At 36.1% G+C, this 26,774-nt stretch overlaps 1 protein-coding gene across 9 annotated transcripts in view; it reads right to left on the bottom strand.

Moving 5' to 3' along the window:
• Positions 1-26,774, bottom strand: part of LOC149557071 (tRNA/rRNA methyltransferase (SpoU) family protein) — a 332,528-nt gene that overhangs the window by 82,404 nt on the left and 223,350 nt on the right. For 7 of the 9 annotated variants that reach the window (XR_016364835.1, XM_089831747.1, XM_089831751.1 and 4 more), the window contains one exon: positions 19,906-19,980. The exons of the other annotated variants lie outside the window; for them this stretch is intronic. Coding sequence is in view for 6 of the 7 variants with exons in the window: in XM_089831747.1 (XP_089687873.1) it covers positions 19,906-19,980 (75 nt within the window). In the remaining variant the exon portion in view is untranslated. The remainder of the gene's footprint in view (positions 1-19,905; positions 19,981-26,774) is intronic. 9 annotated transcript variants of the gene reach the window in all.

The following is a 26,774-nucleotide window of genomic DNA, read 5'->3' as shown; positions in this document are numbered from 1 at the left end:
TAGCTCCAGTGTCAAATAAGACAATCACATTCTGTCCGGCTATGAACCCATGCATCTGGAAAGCTCCCTCTTTCTTCATGTTGGACAAGTAAGCTACCTTGAGGTTGGAATTATCTACCTCATCCTCATCATCAACAATCCTATGTTGATCCTGCTCAAAATTCCAAGCTGCTCCTGAAAATCAGCACTATCCTCATCATCGTAAAACCACTCCATCATCCTATTTTTGCCCTTGGGCTTCACAGGACAATCATGGTTAGCATCATAGGGACCCTTGCAGAAAAAGCACAACCTCCTCCTCAAATCATTAATTGTCTCCTGATCTAGAGGAGCTGTAATAGGACGCTTAACCTCAGATTTCCTCTCTCTTTGTTCTATAATTGGATGAAGTAGCAGGCCTTGAAGCAAATTTGCCTCTAAGAGTAGAAGCCTCTAAGTTTTGAGCCTTCTTCATGGCTTCCTGCAGTGTAGGTGGGTCTAATGACTTAACCCAACTCCTAAGTGGCTTAGTAAGACCCTCAATGAAGAGCATAACCCTCCTCCTCTCTGATATGTCATACACCACCGACAATCTCTGGAACTCATTGATAAAAGCCTCCAAACAAGTTGTTTGTCACAACTGAGCCAACTCTCTGAAATAAACCTCAAGGTCCTTGTAAAACGCTCTATCAATCTATCAACGAACCCCTGGTATGATGTGATCTGATCATGATGGAGAGATACTAAACCATGGTACCATGAATCATGCATAACTCCATCAAGGTGCAGAACAACAAATCTGATGGCATCCTCCTCTATCATAGGGCGCAAAGATAGGTAGGTGTCGAGCTTGTGAACCCAAGCTGTAGCAGTTACTCTACCACTCCAATCAAAATGTGTCAATGTCATCTTACTAGCCACTTGCTGAAGCTCAATCTTCCTAGGCTAGTGTCTATCAGGAGCGGGCCTACTCCTGGAATGCTCACGCTTCTATGCAAGGTACCTATCAAAGCTCAAATTATCCTTCAATGTCAAGGGTAGAGCATCCCACTCAATGAGATGAGCTACAACATCATCAACAAAGGGTGCAACCTCAGAAGTAGTACTAACTATATCCAACTTAAGTCTCAAAAAAGTAGGTCTTTGTGGCCTGTCATGAGCCCCAGTATAGCCTATCCTATCCATCCTATCATCAATCTTGACGTGGTCCTCAACTCTGTGTTTGTCACCAGCTCAAGACCCCTCATCCACTCGTGATCAATGGGAACCAACCGAAATGTCACAAGCTCTCTCTCTACTCCGGCTAGTTTGCAAAGCTAACTACTGTAGGGTGTCAAATAGTTACTGTAGTAAACCTGTCATCTGTTGTTGTCTGGCCGCAATATTCCTAAATGTTGGCATGGCTTCTCTATCAACCTCAACATGAGTAACCTGAAGTCCAACACCACCAGAAAAACTCAGACTACTAACAGAACCAAATTGAATCTTAGGCTCTCCAATTCTGGAAGGTGAAATACAATCCCTATGGGTATAGTGCATACCTGACACAAATCTTATGTCATCCTCCATGGTACAGAATCCAAACTCAGAAAATCAAAATGGAAAATAATGCTAGGCCCAATTCCTGAAGGCTGGTAGGAAACCACTCTAATACCACTGTAGTGACTCTATCTAAACTCAAATTGAAATGCTGATGGAAAAGATATATTTTTTGTATTTTTGGGGTTTTCCGATTTTTTAAATATATGTATTTTTGAACTTTTTTGAGAATGTAAAATACTTAACCAAATTTTGAATTAAAGAGCCCCTAACCAAACCCAGCTTGAATTATTGAAAGTAAGATAGTTTGTTATTCCATTAAAATTAAACATGCACCTGGAAAAGAATGGTTTCAACCAAATCTTCTAATAATTGCCAATCACATTTGCTCAAGTCTGATTCCCAAACTCACACAGGCTGATAAACTCCCAATTATTGCCCACATGGCCTCCTCTTGGCTGCGATTGTGCCTAGTAATGCTAGCTGCCCAAGAAAATAAGGCTCACGCCTAAATCTAGGTGAAATTGCACCCCCAAATTGTCCACGTTAAACCTGATATATGAAACACAACACTCTAAAATAAATGCAGACCCTCTATACTATTAACGATAGGACTGGAATGGATGTGCAATGCAATGTAAGCCGTCCACCTTCAAATTTGGTCACAAATTCTTGGGTTGTGCTAAAATAAAGTGTAAATAAAAAATACCACCTCTAAGTCCCAATACGTCAACTATTAGCTCCATAAATGAATTCCATATTGCACACAATATGTTTAGAAATTCTTCAATCCCTCAATGCAGTCCAGACAATATCTCTCATTTGCCAATCTCTAGAAACACAGTAGGAAACAGTAGGAAAATTTGCAATTTGTTATACCTCAGCAACAAATTGCAACAATACTCAAAGCAATTCTCAAAAAACTTCACAGAAACCCTCAGCCAGATAATCAATAAGAAAATATAATACTCAAGATACTTCACATTCTCCCAAGAAGTCATATTTATAATGCATTTTGAGCCAATTAGCTTAAGCTTAACCCACACAACTTTCACTCAGAAATAACTTTATAATATAAAGTTTGGTTAGTTTATAATATAAAACACAATCATAATTGTGTATTAAATATTCATTAAATTCTATCATACTCGAAATAAATGACTTCACCAAATAATCCATCGTGAGATTGAGAGCCAAAATGCGAAGTGACCACCCGACCTAAACTACTCAACTAAAAATAGTAACTTGCCAAAAGTGACTTACTAAAAATAGTAAGTCCCAAAATAGTAATTTCTCAACAAAGATCCCCAAATCCAAACGTCAACTCACAAGGGTCGCAATGATGAGCTAACAAATCATATTCCAGAAACTTGCTAAATCGGGGACATTACAAGGACTAACTAAAATCTTGGTGTACTGGTGGAATCCCAAACATCTTCCTCACTTGTCACCTGAGGGAGACCACCATTAACCTCAAATAGTCAATTACCATATGAAAGGGTGGCATTGATATCAAACAAGGGATTGTTCACAAAATGAACTACACCCATACGTTGATCTGAACTAGGTAACCGTGAACCATAGGAAACATCATATGTAACCTTCTTCACCTGAATTGTACCATGCCTTTACAAATCCCCATTGTTTACTGGACAAAGAGACGTAGTATGTAAACTTCTCTCTTGATACCTTGTAACACATTCCTACTGCCTTAGTACTCAAACTTCATCTCCATCAAGCACATACTAAGAAAAAGCTCCTTAATATCTTGTATCAACTACATCCCTAGCACAGCATGAATCTCTCCCAAGTTCATCAAATAAAAATTTGGCTGCATCTCATAATCACCAAGAATTAAAGAAAGATGTATGCACCTAATACAAGTAAGGGTGTAGCCATCTGCCACCCTGACTCAAAACCTAACAAGCTCCTTCCCCGGAGGGCCACATTAGCTAACAAAACCCTCGTATATGAAATTATGTGTGGCCCTAGTGTCTAACATGGAGATGCAATGATGTCCATCTATTAATCACTACATTCTAAAAGTTGAGGGAAGTGGTACAATAGTAGACAAACACTATAGGTGACAACCTAGCATCATGACCAAACACAATAAGGATCCTCTGAGCATCATCAACATTTGAACCAACGGGCTATTGTGAAGGTTCAACCTCAACCTCATCATATTACACACACATAGAATGGTTTTCCCTTCCCTTAGGCCTCAAAGGGTAGGACTATTCTCAATCATAAGGTTCTTTGCGATTCATTTCTTGGGGCTAGAAATTGAAATCAGAGACGGCTAGGGTAGTGGAAGGGAGCTGCACTGACATACTTACGACTTCATTATTCTGGTGGTTTCACTATCCCACAAGGCAGTGCAAAGGATTGGCATTATATGGTCAGGTTCTTGGCATTAAATAAATCATTGTTGTGCATATTGTTCGAGCAAAAGTATATTAAATGAACTTAGAAATTAAATGTGAAACCTTGCCACTCCAAAGATTATTAATTTGCAAGACATTCATAGGGCAGAATCATTTATTGAAAATTGGCATACATCTAATTTCTTGTGAGCATTGATTGCATTATCTAGCTTGAATTTGAAACTTTATATTCTGTGATATTCGGGAAGCCTACCAAGTGTTCGACGAAATGTCAAACCCATATATTAGTAGGAAGAAGTTGTTGTTTAATTTAGATATAACCAGACAAGGTTATTACAAAATCTTTCCTCTCAGTAATAGAGGAGGCTCCCTTCTTACCGTAGATGGCTACACCAATTGACAAATGGATGGTTCACTGAATCAATTCCTCTTTTTTTAGGAATGATTGTCTATTACCAACTACTACTTGCAATTAACCAAAATGAATCTATTGCTACGATAATACTGGTGGTTTAAGTATCGATGTAAGAATGACCTTAAGACAGCAGTTATACTTGACTTATGTGGTTGATAGCAAGAACCCAAAGTCTCCTACAAGCAACCTTCTTGAAATAAAAGGGCAAACAGCTAACAAAGCACAAAGTCTTGGTTTGACTATCCAGATACGAAATAATATACCAAGGAACCAAGCTCAAAGTCTTCAAATCTTAGTACGTGTTGCCACTAACAAACTAGATTAATCTCGTTTAAGAAAGCTGAAAGTCTTTCAAAAACAACACCATACACTCAAATGCCTTAAAAGAGAGAAGTAAGAAAGATGAATGAATCAAGTAACATAAGAAACAATAATCAATTCCAAGTATCACAGCACGAAGTTTGGGAAAAACTTGCTTCTTTATTCAATTCAGAGATTTGCAAGAAGAAATACAAGGCCTTCAAGTTATAAGTCCAGCCTTCTCCAATAAAGAAAAAAATTACTTATTACAATGATCTCTCTCCTTTATATAGGAAAAACGAAGAGAGAAAGGTGGTGGAAAAAGTGGAACAACCTCAACCACCAATACTTATCTTAACCAATTACTTTGACTTTTACTCAAAGTTGCATGCCTAATGCACTTGCAACTTAACTACATGAGTTGATTGTACAAGTACATGTTATTATCTTGTACTTTCAATAAAGATGCTCTTTACATGTAGCCTTCCTATCACTAATCTACTCAAAGCAAGAGGTAAGAAAGGTATGTTTATGTATTATATCATGTATTATATTATGTTTCCAAGAAAAGAAGAGGTAAGAAACGTATGTTTATGTAGTATATTTGTTTAATTATATTTATGAATTTGTTTATATTAATGAATCATACTTGTCGATAATATTGTGTTAACCTATGGGGTTAGCACCATGGATATTAATGAGACTCGAAACATTGAGCATGTGGGATACTAAGATCTCATTGTCCGCCATGGCCAAGAATCAATGTGGACTCAAAGCTTGAAGCATGTGAGATATTAAGATCTCCATTGTTCGCCATGGCTGAGAATCAATGTACCAGAATATTCTAATGTTGTCAACATATGCATATGTGATTGGCCTTGGATAGAGGATGCCCGTCCAAGAAGAATCTTAAGGGGTGAGATTGCGGGAAGACAGCGAACTAGCTTTGAGCTAGGAAGCCCAATCTGGAGACATCCTTAAGATTGGAGTTAAATTAGAGGGTAGAATAATATAATTAGTTTTGTTATTGTTGTGATTTTTAACTAGTATTTTGCAGGTATTAATTGTCTCAAACTAACCCTAAGAGTGGGGACATTACAAATAGCTTCCACAAACTCTATGAGAATTTTTTGTTGACTTCTTACTTTATTGTCATCATTGATGATTTCACATGACAACTCTCTGAAAACTCCTTTGATCTTATCTTCTTGAGTAGATACCATAAGTATTGTTGCCTTTATCTCTTCAATGAGCTTTTGGAGAACTTGTGTAACAACCAGATTTACTAGGTCTAATTCAACAACTAACATACTCATAGAATACAATTATCATTTCAATTTCATAGGAAGATAGTTATATCAGTCATGTTCATGTGAATGAGATTTACTGTTAAAAATCAGTTAGACTAAATTTCTTAACTAAGAATTTAAAACCCCATCAATGAATTTACTATAGAAATTAAAATCCACATACCTCGAAATTTGAATCGAGAACCACTGTAGGGATGCTTTTGCATTCACCCAGATTAGTCCACAAATACCACTATAGCAATATCATATAACGACTTCCATCCAATACTACTAAATCAAAATCAAATGATGATTATCATTAAATACCACTATATAAAAATTAGGGCATCACATACCATGGTATTAATTAGGGCATCGATTACCATTGAATCATTTAGGGCATCAAATACCACTGTATCAATTAGGGCTTCAGATACCATTGTATCCAATTAGGACTTCAGATACCATTGTATCATTTCTTTCTTTCCGATTCTTAATTGTGGCAATAACTCAAGATTAGAAAATATGGTCATATTCGATATTCATATAATTAAAAACAATTCATAAATTTGTCTCTTGCATCTAGGTGTAAAATAACTGTAACAATGAAATAACTCAATTAATCTTACCTTCTTGCATATACATCATAAAAGTGATAATACCTGTTTCCAACAAACAATTGAATGTATAGCTTATCTTTGTCTGTTGTATGTCCGACAACTAGGGGAGAGGTGAAACACTGTCAGGGGCTTAACCACCCAACCACAGACCACATCTTTATCCACACAATCTCTAACAAGAAAGGCCCTCCCTACCCGGAATAGACAAGGAACATCTGTTATCTACTGAGCATTCTGGTATCACACCATTCGTCTTGACAGTAGGAGGTTACAATTAACAGAATCATGCATGAGCTATTAAGTGTTTCATTATTCAAATCTGATTTCATTGTTGATTCTTGCAAGTTAATTTCACCTTTTCACCCTTTCGTGGCTTCTATGCCCAGGTGAATCCTAAGTGTCTGAAAGATTATGATCACATTGTTATTATATACACCTCTTCACCATTCCATGGCTTCTTTGCCGGTGAATTCCTCAATGTTACAAGTACTCTGAATGTGTTTGGAAAATTGTGATAACATGTGCATTGATGTTGATTCATACATTTCAATCAAGCTTTCTATAGCTATCATTTGAATTCATAAATGTTGATACTTGATGAGCATCTAAAAGAATCTAATTATAATACAGGGAACCAACAGCAACGTACCAAAATTTATCTTAGACTGCATGTAAAGCCAACTATGGGTGGACATGGATTTGAAGAGAGTTATGTTCTTGAAAATGCATTTAATCTCATCTTATTTATTTATACTGTCTAGCAATAGACATTAAATCAGTGAAATCGAACTATGAACATCATTGCTTCTTTGGTATACCATTCAACATTTAAAAAGGAAAAAGCCGATTACAGTCGGGCTTAGACTTAACAGGGATGATAAAAGACACATGACTTGCGATATGGCTCTTCCTCCCGTGGCCAGAACTCCTGTTGACCCACTAAAGATACTTTCCTCAGACTTCCTAATGCCGGTGAAGTTAAGGAAAAAATGGAAAATCAGGATTATGAAATAATGGTTGGTTATTCTCCTAAGAACGTCCAACTCGACCTGGTATAATTCGTAGTAGATAGAAGATGAAAGAAAGAGTGGAGGAAGGATTGCTTCTCCAAATCGATTGATGGCATTTTTAATGGTTGGCCGAGACTCCTCGGCTACCATCAGTTATCAAGAAAACTATTTGAATACATCATAAATTCGAATTTGAAAAGGAGAGAAATAAAGAGAGAAAGGAAATAAGGAGGAGTTGAAGAGTTATAATCTTTATTTTATTATTATAATATGTTCTTATATACGTTCACATAAGTCTATTGATGAGGTGACATCATTAGATTATATTATTATAATTTATTGGTGCCATTTCATTTTTATATTTATGTATTCGTATGTAAGTGTTTATTATAATGATAAGATAAAAATTAATAAACAATCTCTAAAGGTATGTATTATATTTTAACTCAATTATTTTATGTTTCTCAATTTATTTATTTAAATAGCTCATGCAGGTCCCACAAATGTATCTTGTTTCAAGTCACTAGGCTCTCAACCCATCTACACAATGATGGTGATGCTTATCTGCCTAATTCTTTTATGACAATGCTTCCACCCCTTCGATGTGTTTCCTACAAGGAAGTTCTCCGCAATTAAATCATATTATCATAATAAATTATTTAATCATAATGGTTAACCATCTTCTCAATTCCATGAATTCGTGACAAATGATCAACTACTTTGTTATCTTCATTTTGAAATTATAAGGAGTAACCATCTTACCATTTCATAGGATTATAACCAAATTAACTATCAACTAACTTCATGTGAACCTCAATGGCTATATTTTTTAATTAGGTCAAAAATTGGGATGTAACAACTTGTTTCCTATTTTCCATCACATGCATGAAATCATAGTACATTTCAACGGATGTAATGACATTATACTCACATTAGAAGTCTAAATCAACCTCCATCATGTTGTTCCAAGCACTAAGATCCTCATCCAGTAACTCAAATTGACAATTAAGTGATTTCGATGTCATCGAGTTTAGTAGAGATTTCACTTTGTTTCCTCATCTCCCAATACACTTCTAGAATCACTTGGATTCCCTCTTTTTCAATATTGTTGCCCTATTCATCAACAGTGTGTGCCTTTCGCTTCTCCCTTCTGTGCATACAACTGAAACAGATTCACTGCCTGCAAAAGACCTCTTCATCTCTTTAATGATTCCTAACAAACAAGCATTCTCTTCTTTGAGTTTCACTTTCTTTTCCCACAATTCATCATTCTTTCAAAAAAGAAATTTTACCGCCTCGTGTGCATCCTGTCGATAACATAGCCTTGTTTGCTTAGCAAGTTCGACCCTTGTGATTCTGTAATCAACAGGTTGCATGTCTTCGATAGATTTCTCCACAAGTAGTTCATCTATTTCAACATATTTGATGTCATTATCATCAACCACCACTCGAGAAACTGTTTTCACTTTCCTATTCTTTGAAACCCTTGGTTTACTTATTTGTCTGTCATCTTCTTCAACAGGAATTTATTCTTTCTTTATTTTCTGTGTAACATCACTCAACCATGGAGGAAGACTAAAAGAAGATGCACTAGCTGAAGCAGTAGTTACCATAGTCAACTCAGGATTAGCTTGCATCACAGTAGTAACTATAGCTGCATCTCAATTTGAATGGCCACAGGAGGAGTGTTATGTGTGACTTCTGTCATAAATTGTTCAAACTGAGCTGAAGTTACATTAAGCACTCTTGTAGACAAACAATGGCAAAAGGAATAGACAAAGAATATGTATCAAAAACATTTTCAAAATCATACCTATCTCCTTGTGCTTCTAATGTAGGAGCGGCTGACAATACACGAAATCCTGGGGTAGTAGTCACAAAATCTCAAAAGACGAATGCTTAATGGAGAATGTACCCATAGCAACACCTAAAGTGAATCATGAGATTCATCTGATATTGGTGCGAAATCTAGAAGAGAGGTTGCAGCAAGAACTTCTGAAGGATATGAAGCAAGAGGTGATGATTCCTTTGATTTCCTCACTTCATCATCACTTGAGTCAACTTGAATGTAATAACCCCAATAGGTTTTAAATGAGTTTGGTTTTAAAATTAATTGAAATATCTAATCAAGGACTAGTTAAAAGAATTAATACTTCTTCAAACACCAAAAATCTTTATACTTTAGTTGTTTGACATTTCGTCAAACACTTTGCAAACAAGCTCTGATACCACTGTAATAACCCCAACAGGTTATAACTCCTTTAAACACCAAAAATCTTTATAATTCAGTTGTTTGAAATTTCGTCAAACACTTTGCAAGCAAACTCTGATACCACTGTAATAGTCCTTCTCAAATCCGACCTTAAAATGCTGACTGAAGGCTCGAAGAATTTTGTCAAACACTTTGCATACAAGAGGTCATATGACTGATATAACTTTTCAGATTGCTGCAATGACTCTTGTTTCGATTTGCATAAAAGAGAATGCTTACAAAAAGACTCCAGATTGTCTAAACAATGACCTAATATGAATGTGCAACTAATTTTGGCAATATTCAATACATATATGTGACTTAAACTACTTGCAAAATGCAGCTACAGCAATTAGTAATTATGACAAATACTTTGGATGCAACCTAGGATGGCATTAATGCACTTACAACCAAGTGGCATTAATATAAACACTTAGTATGCAAAATTATAACATTATTTATGCCAAAAAGAGAACTTACAGCCAATTGACATTTTGTCAAACAATTGGCATGCAAACTAATAAGCTGATTATCAAACTCTAGGTTTGCAATATAAATAGTCTAAAAATTACAATGCTCTTTCAATTGCAAAATCCTAGCCTTCTTTTGATACCAATAATGCCAAATGGCAAACAAAGACAAGTACAATGTGAAATAGTGAAGTGCTGAAGCTATATTTTGTAGTCAAGCTGAAAACCTACATTGCTCAAAAAATATGCCAAATGAGAAGTGAAGAACCTGATTGTAGATGGCTGCAATAATTTCCTTCAATGCTGCCCCTTCTGCTTTGTTTTTTTTTTTTTTTTTTTTTTTTTCTGATCTGCTTTTTCCACTTGCTTTTTCCGGATTTGCTTTTTTCGTTTTGATTTTTCGAACTGCTTTTTTTGGATTTCTTTTTTCGGAGCTTCTTTTTCGGACTGCTTTTTTTCGGCTCTGCTTTTTTGGCCTGCTTTTTTCAAACTACTTTTTCGGTCTGCTTTTTTGGTTCTGCTTTAAAATGGCTTCCTATAATTTCAGACTTGCTAGAAATGACCTCCAATAATTTCGGCCCTGCTAAAATTGCCTCTTGAAATGCTGAAATGCTGAAAATGGCCTTAGGCCCAATGATGCCCTAGTTGAAGTGACTGAAGTATCACCTCCAAATGTGCAACCCTTCAGAAGATATTTCACTTCCTCAGTTATACTAATCCAAGGGAGTTTTCGTTCCCAAAGATCAACTGACTATCTGAAACCACTTGGCTCCACGATAGACTATGTGACTGAATCACAATTTGATGTCAAGAGAGAAATAAACAACTGGATGATTAGAATGAAGCCCGGGGTGCCTATTTATTCTTTTTTCTCCACTTTCTCCAGAAGCTTCTAGAACATTATTTTATTTTATCTATTAAGTGACTTTATAAAATATTTTATAATTCAAGTCACTTTATTAACTTAATTAAATATAAAGTTACCTTTTAATATTTATTTATTTGATAACTTTATAAATAATTAACTTAATACCACTTATTTATTTAATTAAAACAATTAATTAGTCATCCTCATAAAATATTCATTATTTTGGACAACCTAAATAATTAAATTAATTAAATCAAATTGCCTCCAAAATGGGGACATGACATTGAACTAATTGAGATTCAATCTTTTTCACCTCAAGTAATCTTGAATCCTCTCCTCCTTTAATAGATAGCCTAGGCAAACTTTGAATAGGAGGTTCAAATGTAGATGAGAATGTGACATCTTTACCTTTACCCTTTATTTATGACCTAAACCAATTGGACTAGTAGGATCAAAATCTTTGCCAAGCTTTATCTTTATTCATTTAAGACCCCTTCTCTTCATCCATGCGTTGGTATTAGCGAGAATAGACTAGAATCTATCCCAAATGGACATATTTTCTTTGCATGACCATGTAGGTTGAAGAATGGGCAACTTCTCTACATCATGCTAAAAATATTCACGATCCTAAATTTGATGACCTACAAAACTAGGAGGAATTAAGGCCAACTTGAAATCTACAATCTACTTCAAAGCTAACAGGGTATAATCCATACGCCGTATATCCATCTCAGTACGTACATCAATCCAACGATCTTCTAGACAGTGTATGTGCAAGAACTACCTCCTCATCTTTTCCCTCCAATCAAAACAACTCCTAGCTGCAAACTTTTTTAGTGTGATCCTTTGGAGTTCAAACTCCATATTCTCGACCTTAGGCACAATGTCTATTGAATATCCTCCAATCTTTGATAAGTTTTGAGATGACATCCCCACTCTAGGCCAGTGCAAACTAGACTGATAAGCCTGGACCTCCATAAGTTGTCTTGCCAATTCCATCAGTATAATTCTATCAATGGGATACCTTGGTAATGTGTATGGCTCTCATTTGAAGCACCCAACTCACAAATATGTAAAGTTGGAAAATTGTAAAAACATGCAACCATACTCATTAACCTCATCAAATAATCAGTTATTAGGAAGCTCTTTATCAAACAAACACATAAAATGCCCAAAGAAGGCATCCTGAACTCTTCTAAAGTGTATCCAACTTTGTTTCAAAAACAATTGTTCATACTATCCCACTCATGAACTATGGACTTGTCATGCCTAGTTGATAACCCAGAAAAGGTGCCTAGAGCAGCAGCAATGTACACCATGTAGGAGTTCATGTTGAACACACCAGTTCACAAAACATTCACATATTGAGTCGCTCACTAATTCAGCCCAAAACACATTCTTTTTTTACCGTATTATGAGTGAGATGTACTTATACATCCAGGGTTTGAAGGTATTTGAATCCTTGAGCCCTGCCAAGTGGCTAAGACGTGTGATGAGGTCATTGATTTCTTCTTTGAAATCACATTTGCGAACTCCCTTAACTGGCCATCTGACAAGATTTGGTCTTTTAATAATCAGTTAGTTATCATTTAAAAACTTGGTAGAAGATGGAGTATCCTCATTCCACCGCTCCATAGCCTTCTTCCTTGTGATATTCGTAACAACTAGAGTATGAGGAACATCAAATATACAATCAACAGTCTCGGGATCAAGACTAATGATAGTATTGCCATCTTGATCTTTGATGGTTCGTGAAGCTGCATCAAAATGTCTTCGACATGCAAGGATGAATTCCGGTTCATGAGCTGCCAAGAGGAAAGTGGACAGATGATGAATATGATGCAGCTTGATCCACACTATATCTTTGGTAGCTATAGCCTCAACTCTTACAAGAAAGTCCTCAATGTTCATATGAGAAATATTAGTATCTTGTACATCATCACAGTATGAGGTTACTTGTGATGACGGAATGGAGTTATGATACTGATCATATTGGTACTTCATCTTCTTTTTGTCTTTGCCCTTTGCTGGAGTAGATTTTCTTGACATTGCAAAATGGTACACCCACACAACTATTACATGAAAATCCCATAAAATGAGAACATCGTCATGTGAAGGATCCATAGCAAGATTTTGATGGATTTTGAACAAGGTATAAATGGGGAAATGAATGGAATAAATGAGGATAGATAATGAACAAATGGGTCAAGCGCAGAATGGCTAAATTGTGTAAAATAGCCTAAAACGGGTTTTTTGGGATGAATTACATATGCGATCAGCAAGTTTAGATTTAAGTGAGCAAGGAGAAAAACAAATAATACATTGAGCATCTCATGTTTAAATAAGTGCAAAATGTGAGATACTATCCGCCAAGCATGTGGGAAAGACTTCAACCATGGGGCAGCCATATGGAGGTACATGAAATGAGTAATGGTGGGATTTTAACTCGCATTTGCATGTAAGGGAAAGGCAAACTTATCTTTATTTTTAGAACGAGATTTTACACCCGACTGCATATGCAAGTAAGATGAGTTCTTGCATATGCTACTTGGAATTTCTTGCCAAAAATCTGACAAACATCGCCACTTTATGTCTTGAAGTGAATTTATGCATATGCAAGTAAAAAAAGCTTGACAAAAACTGCCACTTTATGTCTTGAAGTGGAAAAAGCACTTTTTAAAGGCAAATACATGAGTTTTTTAAACATATGCTATTGACTTAAAAATTGCCACTTTTTCTTGAGGTGAGTTTTAAAAGTCCAAATATATTCCTTATTAGCATTTACATATGTCCAAAACATATGCAATTCGCTCAAAAATTGCCACCTTTGCCTTTCGTTTAAATGAAAACACATTTTGTAATTAAAACCATATATAAAGAACTCATTTTAATTTAACATTTACATGTAAATGGGTTTCAAAAACCCACATTAAATGGTGATTTAAAACACATGCTTTTAATTATTTAAAATGAACTTTAAACACAATCACCTATCAATCGCATTTGAAAAGCACACTTTTAATAATGTTGGGACTAGTATTTTGCATGTGGATACATGCAATATGAAATAAAAATCCCAACTATGCACTTATCTCATGTAATTATATTTAATATTTAACTATAGTTTTTAATAAAGTAACATGAAAAATACTCTTAAAAAAAGGCTATTTTCATAAAACATAAAAATCTATGATCAAATCAACTCAGAATGAGCTAAAAATTTAAAATGGATCACAAAATCCACTTTTAATATCAAATATAACTTTATATCTTGCAATTGCCAATAAAAAGCCCACTTTTATGAGGTTTTTAATAAAAATATGCAGTTGTCCTGAAACACCTCACTTTTTCGCTTATAACTTGAGCTAGACAACTCCGATTTGGACCTAAGTTAGCTCAAAATGAGCAAAATTCCAAGGGCTATTCACCTAAGGCAAAAACAAAAGCAAAAATATTTACAACACAAAGAAAAACAAAGAAAAGACGTGAAAGTTTACCAAAAATTGAGTGTTTGCAATGCAAGAAGAAAAACTCTTACTAGCAAACAATTTGGGATTCAACTCGACGAAAACCTTCAGATTAAAATCATTGATAGAGAAACACAGAGAACAATTCAGGGATAATGAAGTGCCTTTATGATACTTTATCGAAGCATGAAAACAAAGAGGATGCACCTACGAATCAATGAGAAAATTGCCTGAGGTTGCCTCAATTTTGTGATATCAAAATTGAGGACAACAAAAATCCACTCTAAATATTAAATGTCGTTTTATTTGGTGCAATTGCCAATAAAAGCCCACTTTTGGAGGTGTTTATTAATCACGATGTGTTGTCTGCTTGAAAAGCCTCACTTTTCCTCGTAACTTGAGCTAGGCAGCTCCATTTGAGGCCTAACCTCAAAATAAGTGAGATTGCAAAGGCTATCATCATAAGACAAAAACAAAGCTCAAACTATTTGCAACAAAAAGAAAAACACATAATAGATGTGAAAGTTCACCCAAAATCAAGCTTCTGTAGTCAAAAAAGAAAAACTCTGTCTTACAAACATTGGGGATAAACTTGATGGAACCTTCAAAACAAATGCATGAATAAAGTTACATAGAGTACAATTAAGGAATAATGAATTGCCTTAATGACACATTATTAGTACATTAAAACAAATAGGCTATACCTATGAATTCATGAGAAAATTGAGTATGGTTGCCTCAATTTTGTGATGTCCAAATTGAGGACAACACATCTACAACAACAGTAATGGCAAAATGGTCTGAGCCAATTCTAGAAAGAGTCATAAGGGAAAAGAAGGACTTAACCATTGATTCACTTGAAATGAGAGCCTGGTCAAGGTGAGCTTGTATCGGCTTATTTCTAGCCCTTCGATTGGTCCAAGTATAGCTTGCACCTTGAAGATCAAAATCATGTGGCGCTTGAGTGTTAATGAACTCCATAAGATCCAATCTCCTCTATGTTTGAATATGAGATCCTCCAATTTTTTCTGCCTCTTGAAGAGGCAAATTAAAATTTCCATGATAATCCAACTATTTATCAAACAAACTAATCTGCTAGATGTCAACCTTTTCCAAAATTTACTTCTTGCCCCTTTAACATTTGGTGCATAGATATTGGATAAGACTTGGGTAAACCCATCCCTAGTACAATGAAATCCTACTAAAGCAATATTCTCTTCAATGATTAGAGGCATGCTATCAATATGATTTAAGTTCCAGAAGCTGGTAGCTCTCCAAAAGAACCCTCCAAGCTACTCCCAAGTTCCCAAAACACATTTTTTAAACACTTCTATCTTTTCTACATTTTCCTTTGACATTTTAGTCTCCTAAATCAAGACAATAGCTAGTTTATAATCTATTCCCTTATTCCAAAGAATACCCTACTTGTGGGAGTCATTAAGCCCCCTTATGTTTCATGAGATAATCGTCATTTATTGCTTGGGCAACAAACCTCCAAGATGGTTTTTTGACTACCTTCTTCTATGCCTTTCCAACATTCCTATTCTTTATACCATTTGGAAGATTTTCTACCTACTATAGTTTTGGGAGTTCTAATATCAGCCTTAAGTTAGTTTCTATTAGAAACTTCAATCTAAGGGATAGTACCAACCTGTGGGGCAACACTAGCTTTCTTCACCTTGGGTCTTATCCTTCAATGGTGGATTTCTTTTTACTAAGAAAAGGTATTTAGTCTTTCTCTCATCTGTTGTTTGTTTCCTATCTTTTCTTTCTTGTTTGTTCTTTCTCAGACACTGTTTGGTGCTCTCATTGGGTTGTTCTTTATCCCTGTTATTTCTTCCAATCCCTTGGACCATTTAGTTGGTCTCTTGTTGGATATTAATAACATTATCTTATCTTATCTTTTCTTTTTTCTACTTGCATAAGGAATCCTCTCCCTTGATTACACTCACACCATTCCTCTAGATTTCATTTCCATCGTTAAGCCAATAATGTATCTATTGCTCCTTGCCCCATTTCAACTCTGGATGAGCCAAAGAGAGAAGAACAGGATCATCTTCTTGAAAAGTGAAATTAACAATATCTAGAGACCTTTGAGTTGTAGAGTTAATGGATGAGCATTTACGCAAAACATTACATGGTTGAGAACCCTCAACCCACAACTCCCCCCTACATTTTATATCTGTTTGTGTTGGAGAATCACCATCCCCACTTCTAGTCATTCCCTTTGATATTTCTCCCTCTTCAAAATACTAGTTTGGCTTCAACTCCAACAAGGGCTCAACAGACCCCTTTTTTTTTCTTCACTTTTGGGTTTCCCCAATTTAGGGTGAGATTCATTTCTATTGGTACTTTGCTTCATCCTCATTTTCTTTCATCCCATTCCTAACTAGGCTCTGCTTAAGGTTATCAGGGTTCACCTTCTCCTAATATTGAGCCTTCAAGATACCTTTGTGACTAAGTTTTGCTAGAACTATTCATAGTCATACACTCAATCTCCTCCCTCTTACTTATTGTTCACTTTCTTTACTCTTCATACTTTCTTCTTGTCAGTGCTTTTTGAGGCAATCACCTTATTGGTCCGTAAAGGGCATTTTTCACACAATGCCTTAACATTGACAAAGGAAACAAATAAATAGCATTGTTTCAAACTCCATTGGCTAAAGCCCATTTACCCAACTTGGCCACGATCTCCACAGATGAGGGAAGATTGGTACATCGGCTGACACTAACATGGATTTTGGCATATACCGATTTGTTCTCGATCGCTATCACAGGATCAATGCAAACGAGCTCCCCAAAAGAGCTAAATAATCGTCTAAAAATATCCTCATACGAGTATTTCAATGGAAAACCAAGGCATGTAACCCACACAGGGAAAGAAGCAAAGATAGCATCACTCAAATCTAGATTAGGGGTCCATCTCTTCAAAGCCACAAAATGACAAACTAATCACCCATGGTCCTCTACATAAAACATTAGACAAGTCTTCTTCGTAAGAAAATGCAAAAGAAACAATTCCCTTCGCTGTAACAATAATTTATATCTACCCTTTCAAACACTGCTTCTTTTTGGTGAAAGCCTTAACAAAATCAATGTTGAGCCTAGGACCCATAAATTTTCTGACCAGCAAAAGGGCCATGAGAGAAATTTTGTGAATCATTGGAACACAGACAAAAATAGACCTTCCTAAAGTCATAGCTAAGATATTATTCACTAAGGGGAAGACCGATTTTCCGCTCGGTTTGATCCCAAAAAGGGAAGACCAAGGTTGTGGTCTTGCTGGAGCATCACCCATGACTCCCTAAGTGACCCATGACCCAACCCCCTCCCCCGTGGGTCCTCATCTTCTGACTCTATTTCTCCTTCCTAGATTTCAGCTGTCCTTTTACCTTCTTGTCTTGTTTGTCATTCTTTGACCTACAAACAAGCCATGGCATGCGTAGCAAACATCTCATATCGCCCTCCATTGCTAGGATTCCCTCCTAAGCTCCCAATTCAATAAAAGAAACCATCTTCTTGAGTTTTATCTCTAGAAATCTCTTCCTGAGGTGACATGTCAACATTTGGCAAGATTTTGTTTGTGGTGGTGAATTTGCATCGATTGTAGAAACTTTGGGTTTGGAAATCAGATGGAAGTCAAGAATTTGAATTGAACAATATTCTCCAATGCTTGTGGAATTTCAACCACTTAGCCAATTTTCATTTGCTCTTTGAATTTCCTTGACATGGAGTGAAAATTTCATCATGTTTCTTTTATTTCCATGCATGGAGGGTTGAATTTGATGTGTTAAGGAATCTCCTACACTTCGATAACTTTTTCCTTGTCTCTCACTAGCAATTCTCATGGCAATTTCGTGGCTTTCATCTGCAGTTTTCCTTGAGTGGACTTGGTGCATCCATGTGGGTTTTGCCAAGCCTTACAAAAATTTCTCATCTTAGAATCTTTCATTATACTATTTGAATTCCTTCCATTGATCTTGATGTTTGGAAATCACAGGTTCTTTTCTCTACCCTTGATTGTTCACCTTGCATTAGACCTGCAAAACAACATAGAGAAAACTGTCAATAACTCATTAAAATGACTTCAGCAATCTTACCTTTAATCTAGGAATAGCCTTATGAATTTTGGAAATGATGAAGTATCAACCTTGGAAATGCACTTCAAGTTTGATTTTAAGGAAATTTCTCATACTTAAGATTTTTTTACCATTGATTCCTTAGCTATTTGGCCCATTAAAATCTTTGTCTATCCGAAATTCACACCCTTCTATAGAAAATTATCATTTTCCAATTGAAGTTTGGCCTTTCCTTCCTTTCCACTTGGAATTGTCTCTATATACTTAACAATCTCAATCACAAATGGCTTTGGACTCCACAACTTTCCAACTTTTCTCTGGCTCCAGAGAATGTATTTCGTCTCTTTTTGCACTCGTCACCTAGGTTGTCAACACTTGCCAATTTTTTCATCACAAGAGAGTAGGCTTTGCTTGTGTTTGTGGATTCTCTCAACTTTCCTTGTTTGAACTCAAGGATTTTGACAAATTCAGAAAATTTCCACAACTTTCCATGGAATGTTTCACAACTTTCTGAAATTCCAAAAGTGGACTTCGTGTTGAACTTAGGAATTCTTCCTTCTGCTTGGGTGTTCACATGGTTTTTAGGATTTTCCTTGTTTTTCTTGAGCAGATTTGACGTTGAATAGAGGATTATTCTATGCCTTAGGAAAATTCGTCATGTTGGAGCAAACTTTTTGTCAACTTGCACAAATCCCCATGCCATAGCAATTTCAATGCCTTCAACACCTTTTCATCTCAGTGAGAAAGCAAGCAAAAATCAGAAATTCAGTATTGAGACGGTTGGGGATCTTTCAAATGAACTGTGAATTTATAATCCAGCCATGCAAGCATGATGGACAGCAATATGAAAACTACTGGCACCAATGCTCACTTGATTATTATTCTCTGTGGTAACAACTAAATGAATATCAAATAGATCAGATCAAAAAATAAATAGAACCATGAAATCTTCCAGAATACATTACATGAAAAGCATTATCCATGAAATAGGTAGTGAAACAAAATCAAGATTAAAAACGAAAAAAGCATTGGAGAGAACTAACCACCCATAACATGAATGTTGTCTTCAATAACACAGAAAACTAAGATTTAAAGACATAACTGAGCAACAAAGAAGTAGAAACCAAAATGTATGCCTACCGATAATTATTCTAATTTTACACATTCATATAAAAAAGAACAGGATTCAGCCCAAACATATATAGTGCAGAATTTTACTCAAGTTGCTTACCAGTGATGGAAATTTTAAATAAATTTGCACGGCAAAGATTTCAATATATTGACGAACTGCAGGCAGGTTATTCCTCTGTAAAAATGAGAGAAGAACAGAACAAATAAATGTTAAATGTTTACGTTTCTGAAAAACAAGAATTATAAAATTACTATAACAGACTCAAATTTTTAATGTTCCCTTGCTGTACCTCATTATATGCACTGTTAGTGAAACACTGTTAACTTTACATGCCCAGTAACAACAACTTGCTAATGAAAACTAACATATCATACATAAATAGAAATTGAAGACACCCTTGATTTACAACCAACCCAACCTTCCTCATTCTTAGTATTCCATGAATATCAAAGATACAGTTTGATTTTTCTAAGGGAACTGCAAAAGATATCAAACCTATAGGTCATTACCTCAAGGAACCATATCCAGAGCAATGCATTTTATAGACATGAAATCTGCTGCATATCCTCAAGTAAAGTCAAAGCATTTCTGTATTAATAAGCATTCTCTACACCAACAAACCATTTCATCAATGTCATCCTTGTTATAAGTTGACTACGGTCCTACATGGCCTGATTACTGCTTTTACAGAACAAGAGGGACCATTCTAACGGAAAGATGTGCAGAATAAGGTAGTTGCTTACACTTTTAACCAGCTCTGGGTCAACAAGACCATCCTTCCATCTGTTCTTACAGACGCTTCAAGCTATATCAGCCGTGTGTCATAATCTTGCACGTTCAGAAAGAACAGCTGGAAATACCTCACATACTTTACAATGCCATTTGGCAACTCAAGAATCTATTAACAAATTACCCAGGAAAAATTAAATCCAGGAAGTACGATGCATGAGATTGTGATCTCACTTCATCAGACCTCTGGTAAATTTGATGGTCATATGAATGTCCAGGGGAAAGCAAGGATTTTTTATATCTAAGAAAAATAAATATTACTGGTTTTACCATGTCAGCAAGATCATCATATAGGATGGCTTTTCCCAGCAACCAAAAGCATTCTGACCATATAAATCCATACTCAACAATTAGCTTACTCCGGGACATGGGAGCTATGAGAGAGTTTATGCCATCTGAACCTCATATGACATGATCCAAAGTCTTGACAGCACTGATATGCAAGTATGTAAAATAGCCATGATTTTTGTGCTTCCTCCACACACAATTAGCTTTTGCAAGTTGATATTCCCAAGCAACTCATAATAACTGTCATGCACAATGCACATGTTCTACTGTGTACCATATTTTAAGCTTCAAAATTTTGTTTATCATTCACTAATTTTGTAGTTTTCATTCAATGGTTGATTTTAGGAATCTTTTGTTATTCCTAATCCCACAGGAATCCTCTTACTCCTGGTTCGATTTATCATGGTCCAAAAGGCTTGCAATAATGCACATAAAACCATATAGTAGTATATCACAAATGCATGAAACCAAAACCTTCTTTTGGGATTTTGCATGCAGACGATTTTAATCTAATGGGCTAATTTAAAAGCAATCTCACAGTCCACCCAAAACGAGTTATGATAAATTTATAAATGTCAAGGGACTGCCAAAACAAAGCAGAAGGCTAGTCCACAACAGAAAAACCAAACAGTGCTTGGGGAGAGAAAACAAAATAATTAAAGAAAGAAGCAACAACAAACAACCATCTAGCTGCTCTGAGAAGCTGAGAAAAAATCCAGAACCAAAGGATAGGTCCTAGGGCAAGATGGGACCCCAAGTTGCCACTGAAGACCTCTAGGCTCTAGAAGAAGAAGAAGAAACCAAGTGGAATACATGTGAGGCATCATAGACTTGAAATGTCCACAGGAGGGGCCAAGTAGCCACTTGGTACCATGTGAAGGAGAAACCACTGTGAAGAAGGAAGTGATGAGCTGATCAAAGTGTTCTCTTGTGGAGAGTTGATGTTGTAGAGAGTGGTCCCGAAGCCTCAAGGCATCCTAAAGATAACACTTGAGGCTCCTCTAATTAGTTAATTGAAGGAGGGAAGAGACTAGGTCTGTTTAAACAAAGTAGTTGAATCTCACTCTGATCTCAGGGTAGATGGGGCAACAGAAAATGAAATTTGTCACCATCTAAACATTCCTGATGTCATAAAGCAAACAATTCCTATCCTCCCTAGCTATCAAATGGTTGGTCAAAATGCAACATAAATGTGATCCCACTCTGAAGGAACCAAGGGAGATGTGGAGTGCATGTGACTGGCAGTGATAAAGGTAAGGATGAACAATGATCCTGTCTTGTATCTTGAGAAAGTGCTCCACATAGAAAGCCATCCTCAGGCGAAGGCCCTTTGGGGCCTACCCCAAGTGGTGACAATAGACAACCTGTAAATGTCAATTCCAATGTGCACATTCACATCGTACCGAGATGATAGAAGATGAGAGGTGGCATCCGACGAGTACTAGAGGAGAGGAAGATGAATCAATCTTGATCTCGATCAAACCCAAGTGTAATGTCCCCGATTTTGGCAGGTTTACACAATTGATGGAGTTAGCTCATCATAGCGAGCCTCGTGAGCTAACAGGATGTTTTGGGGGTCTCAATTGTGGACTTACTATTTCTAGTAAGTCTATTTTCAGCAGTTGCTATTTTTGGCAGTGCAGTGGGTGGCTTTAGCAGTTGATCGTCACTTGCAATTAATAAAGTAATAAATTGAATGAGCTCTTATTTATTTATTAATCATTGAGTTGCATTATTATAATAATGAATATAAGAGATATTTATTAAAAAGCTAGTTGGAAGATTTCTAGTGTTGAGTTCTTTTGTGCAACTTCCACAATTTCTGAACTGGAGGTTTAAGGAAACTTTGACCAACGGAAGCTTATAAATAAGAGCTCATTTCATTGGAAAAGGCACGCTTGATTATTCATTTGTTTTTTTTGTGCCTTTGTAGCTTTCTTGAGTTTGAATTGTGAGCCCTTGCTGAAGTATAAGGGTCTCTGAAGTTTCTAATGTTCGAAGTCACTGTTGATGTATGGTGGTTTCATTAGCTAAATCTCCTATCTTTATTTTCCTGTATCTAGGAGATTGTTCTGGTAATTTGATTGCAAATTGTGTTGTTATAAACAATTTGCTGAGTCTCCTTACTGTATTCCTATGGCTTCGAGATTTGCTAGTAATTAATTCCTGAAGTGTAGAGAGTAACAGTATCTTGTTGTGGGTCTACCTTGGGTTCGAATTGATATTGAGAAGTTTGCACTTTTCTCAAGACTATTGCTCAAGGTTGAAACGAAGGCGAAATATATTGAAGAGTCTAGATGGCAACCACATTGTGCCCAGACATCATTTCTAGTCCTACATGTGAACAGGACGGCTATAGGAGGCCAGCGTAGCTTGTACTAGACCCTACGTGGATTTGTAGCAGGTTGTGTGAGGTTATTGGGAGGTCATGTGTCTGTTGTAGTTTCCTAGCACATCATTTTTTCACACAGCATTCAATATTGCTGTGGACGTCCAAAGGATAATCATCATCTACAGATGGGGTTTTGACGTTAAGGAACCATCGTGGACAACTAGAGGATAATTTGGTATTACGATTTGACTAAATGAAGTGTAATTCAGGTGTCTTTTTCATAATATGTAATTCAGATTAATGATTTCCATAATAAAGTGTTAAGAGAATTTATCCAATCATAATCTAATTTTAATTCCAACAACTTAAAATTGTTGATACATATCTACAAGGCAAATATTCTGAAAAAAAATAGAAAAAAATTAAATATTGCAAAACAATAAATTGTGCATCAACATTTAGATTGGGAACCAGTTTGGGATTTTACACCAAGAGATCCAAAGCCTCGGTGAACTAGCACCAAGCCCGACCCAATGGGTCAGAAATTGTAATAGCCTCCGAGGAGGGGTAGGCAAGGTAGAAGTATCTGTGATGCCCTCAGACAAGTCCGAAAGGCATTGAAGGCGATGCAAGAACAAAACAAAGTTGAAGATGTTACCAATTCTGAAAGGGTGGCACCAAATTCAATTGAGACAATACTGTAAGGTGAAGAATACTTACATTTGATGATATGCTAAATGAGGGTCTGGACCCACTCAACCAAGCCCTAGTCTAACTCTAGCAGAGATGGGCCCTGACAGCAAAATCATAGAGCATTGTTGGTCTAATCAAATTGTCCATAAGTGCCATCTTGGAACTAGTGTCCTAAAAATGATGTTGCAAACACCGTCTCTCCAAGAAGGGCCAAACTTGTTGTTGATCCAAGGTTACAGCAAACGTCCCATAATGAAGCAAGGGACTATTCACACCAAAACAACAGTAAAATTTCGTAATTCAAAGAACTGTGAAGCAGTTTTGAGTCCCACAAGACATGCAAAAAATTGTTGTCAATAAGGATTGCACCTATAGCAAGATGCAGAATCTAGCTATCCTATTGAAACATTGAAACTCTCTCGGGTGGTGGGTTGTCCTAAAACGAGAGATGAATCTCTGGAAGCTAGGTCGGTTCCTAAATAGTGATCACCTAAAACCTAAATTATATGTGGGAAAAGGGATGAGAATAATGAGAATAATGAGAATAATGAATACTAACCTAAATGAGGTGATACACGGATGATTTGTATGCAACTTCAATTTTAATAAAACACCAATTACCCAAGATACAAATGATTCACAATACCCAGACAAGCATGTAACTATATGTTTACCGTACGGGTAAAATAAATGAATGCATACAGACAATGGAAATACGAATAGCAGAACTCCTTTTATTATATTTGCATATGCCAGAACATTACATTATGCTTCATAAGATGAATGATTTACAATGTACCCAGACAGGATATATATACTATCTGTCAAACCTTCCCAAAGGAGTCCGTCGGCCACAAACATTATGTCCACTACAAACTATTTACCCGTCGGCTATAAAATCTTTATTGACGACGTCGGCTACAGAATACAAAAACACCGACGACAATCGAGTCTTCTAACACAGTTTTTACTGACGACATCAACCTGTCGGCTACACAATATTTACCGATGACATCATCCCCCCAAAAGAAAAAGTCGTCTCTGAACGACAATTACAAAATATTTGAGACAAAATATATTAACGGACTGATTCCAACGAGATAAATCTACTTCTGACACATCACTTTCACCTTCGTCCCGTGCTTGTAGCCTCTGCTAACACAATACTGCCTCCTTAATGAAGCTGGCCTTGATAGCCACCTATGCTGCTTTCTCTGTTTTCAACTCCTCAGTACCCTGAGTGTCGCTGCACTACCTCCAACTAGGTGATCAGCTCCTCCCAAGCTCTCTATGCATCCACCAAGACAGCCTCTCGGCCAACACTACTCCCAGTGCCTCTGGTACACAAACACTCCATGCCTACAGCAGCTTCAAGTCTTCTCAACTGGTCACACTTCCCACGACTGATATCCAAAATAAATGAATGCATACAAACAATGGAAATACGAACAGCAGAACTCCTTTTATTATATTCGCATATGCCAGAACAGTACATTATGCTTCATAAGATGAATGATTTACAATGTACCCAGACAGGATATAAATACTATCTGCCAAACCTTCCCGAAGGAGTCCGTCAGCCACAAACATTATGTCCACTACAAACTATTTACCCGTCGGCTACAAAATCTTTACCGAGGACGTCGGCTACAGAATACAAAAACACCGACGACAATCAAGTCGGCTAACACAATTTCTACCGACCACATCAACCCGTCGGCTACACGACACTATAAAAGTAATTCTATGCAAGGACCCTAAATCTTTTGCTTTGAAAGGAAAATGTAGGTTTTACCAATTTTCTGCAAAAAGAATAAGGACACAAACAAAGACTTGCAATTACAAGTATCGAGATTCTAACATGCAATAAGGAGTATAGCTTTAATGAAGGACGAACACAACATAAAAGCAAAGAATCCACAATATTGCACGAGAATCAATGAGAAGGAACCGTTGAATCTATATAACCAATGCTGAAAAATCTCTGCTCCAAAGTGCTCTTACAATCAACTCAAAATTTGCAATGTGCAAAAAATCCGAGCTCGAAAGAAGATACCTCATAATGAGGTGAATGTACAAGAAATAGAGCTCAAAACCCTAATTCGGATATTAGAAATATGCATGGAAAAAACGAGTCAAAAATTATCCAAACTGTGAAAAAACCCATTAAAACTACTCTCAACCACCTGTCCAACTAATAGCCAACTAGAAAATTGTCTCTATCTCCTCAAAATCATGCATAAATGCATATAAAACCTCCCAAAATAAATTGCATGCAAAACTAGCCTTAACTACTCCATATTTCGCCAAAAGTAGCACTAAAGTGCTCCATCACTGCATGGAAAACTCAAACTACCCTTTGACCAATTATCTATGCAGAAAAGTCCAAGAAGACTCTAAAAATGTCAAAAAAAGCTCCATAATCGACTCCAAAATCCCAAGTCTAAACTAGGAATCCAAAAATAGCCAATGAACTCCTTACCCTCGCATTTAGGCATTTAAAAAATGCAACTCCCCTTAACCTTTTTATTATTATTGCACTTAACATTAATAAATTGATTTATTATTATCAAATTATTAATATTAATTACATATTTGATGCATATAATAATAAATAAATCATTTTGTTCAAAGTAAAAATTACTATTAATTAATTGATAATAATAAATCAATTAATATAATAACAATTTCAATTTCTAAATTTAGAACAAAATAAGATTAAAACTATTTATTAACATAATAAAAACTCTCAACAAGTAAAGTTATATTATGTTAATAAACATTATTTTCTCCTCTAATTCATTATGGGCGGACCCGAAATATTATGCAATGTGTTTGAGGAAAGATTAAAAGCATAAAACAATAT

This window comes from Cupressus sempervirens, chromosome 5 (assembly GCF_028749045.1).
Source record: "Cupressus sempervirens isolate cs-2001-9-10 chromosome 5, ASM2874904v1, whole genome shotgun sequence".
Classification (NCBI taxonomy): Eukaryota; Viridiplantae; Streptophyta; class Pinopsida; order Cupressales; family Cupressaceae; genus Cupressus; species Cupressus sempervirens.
Note: the sequence above shows the minus strand (reverse complement) of the source record. Positions and strands in the feature narration are given on the sequence as shown.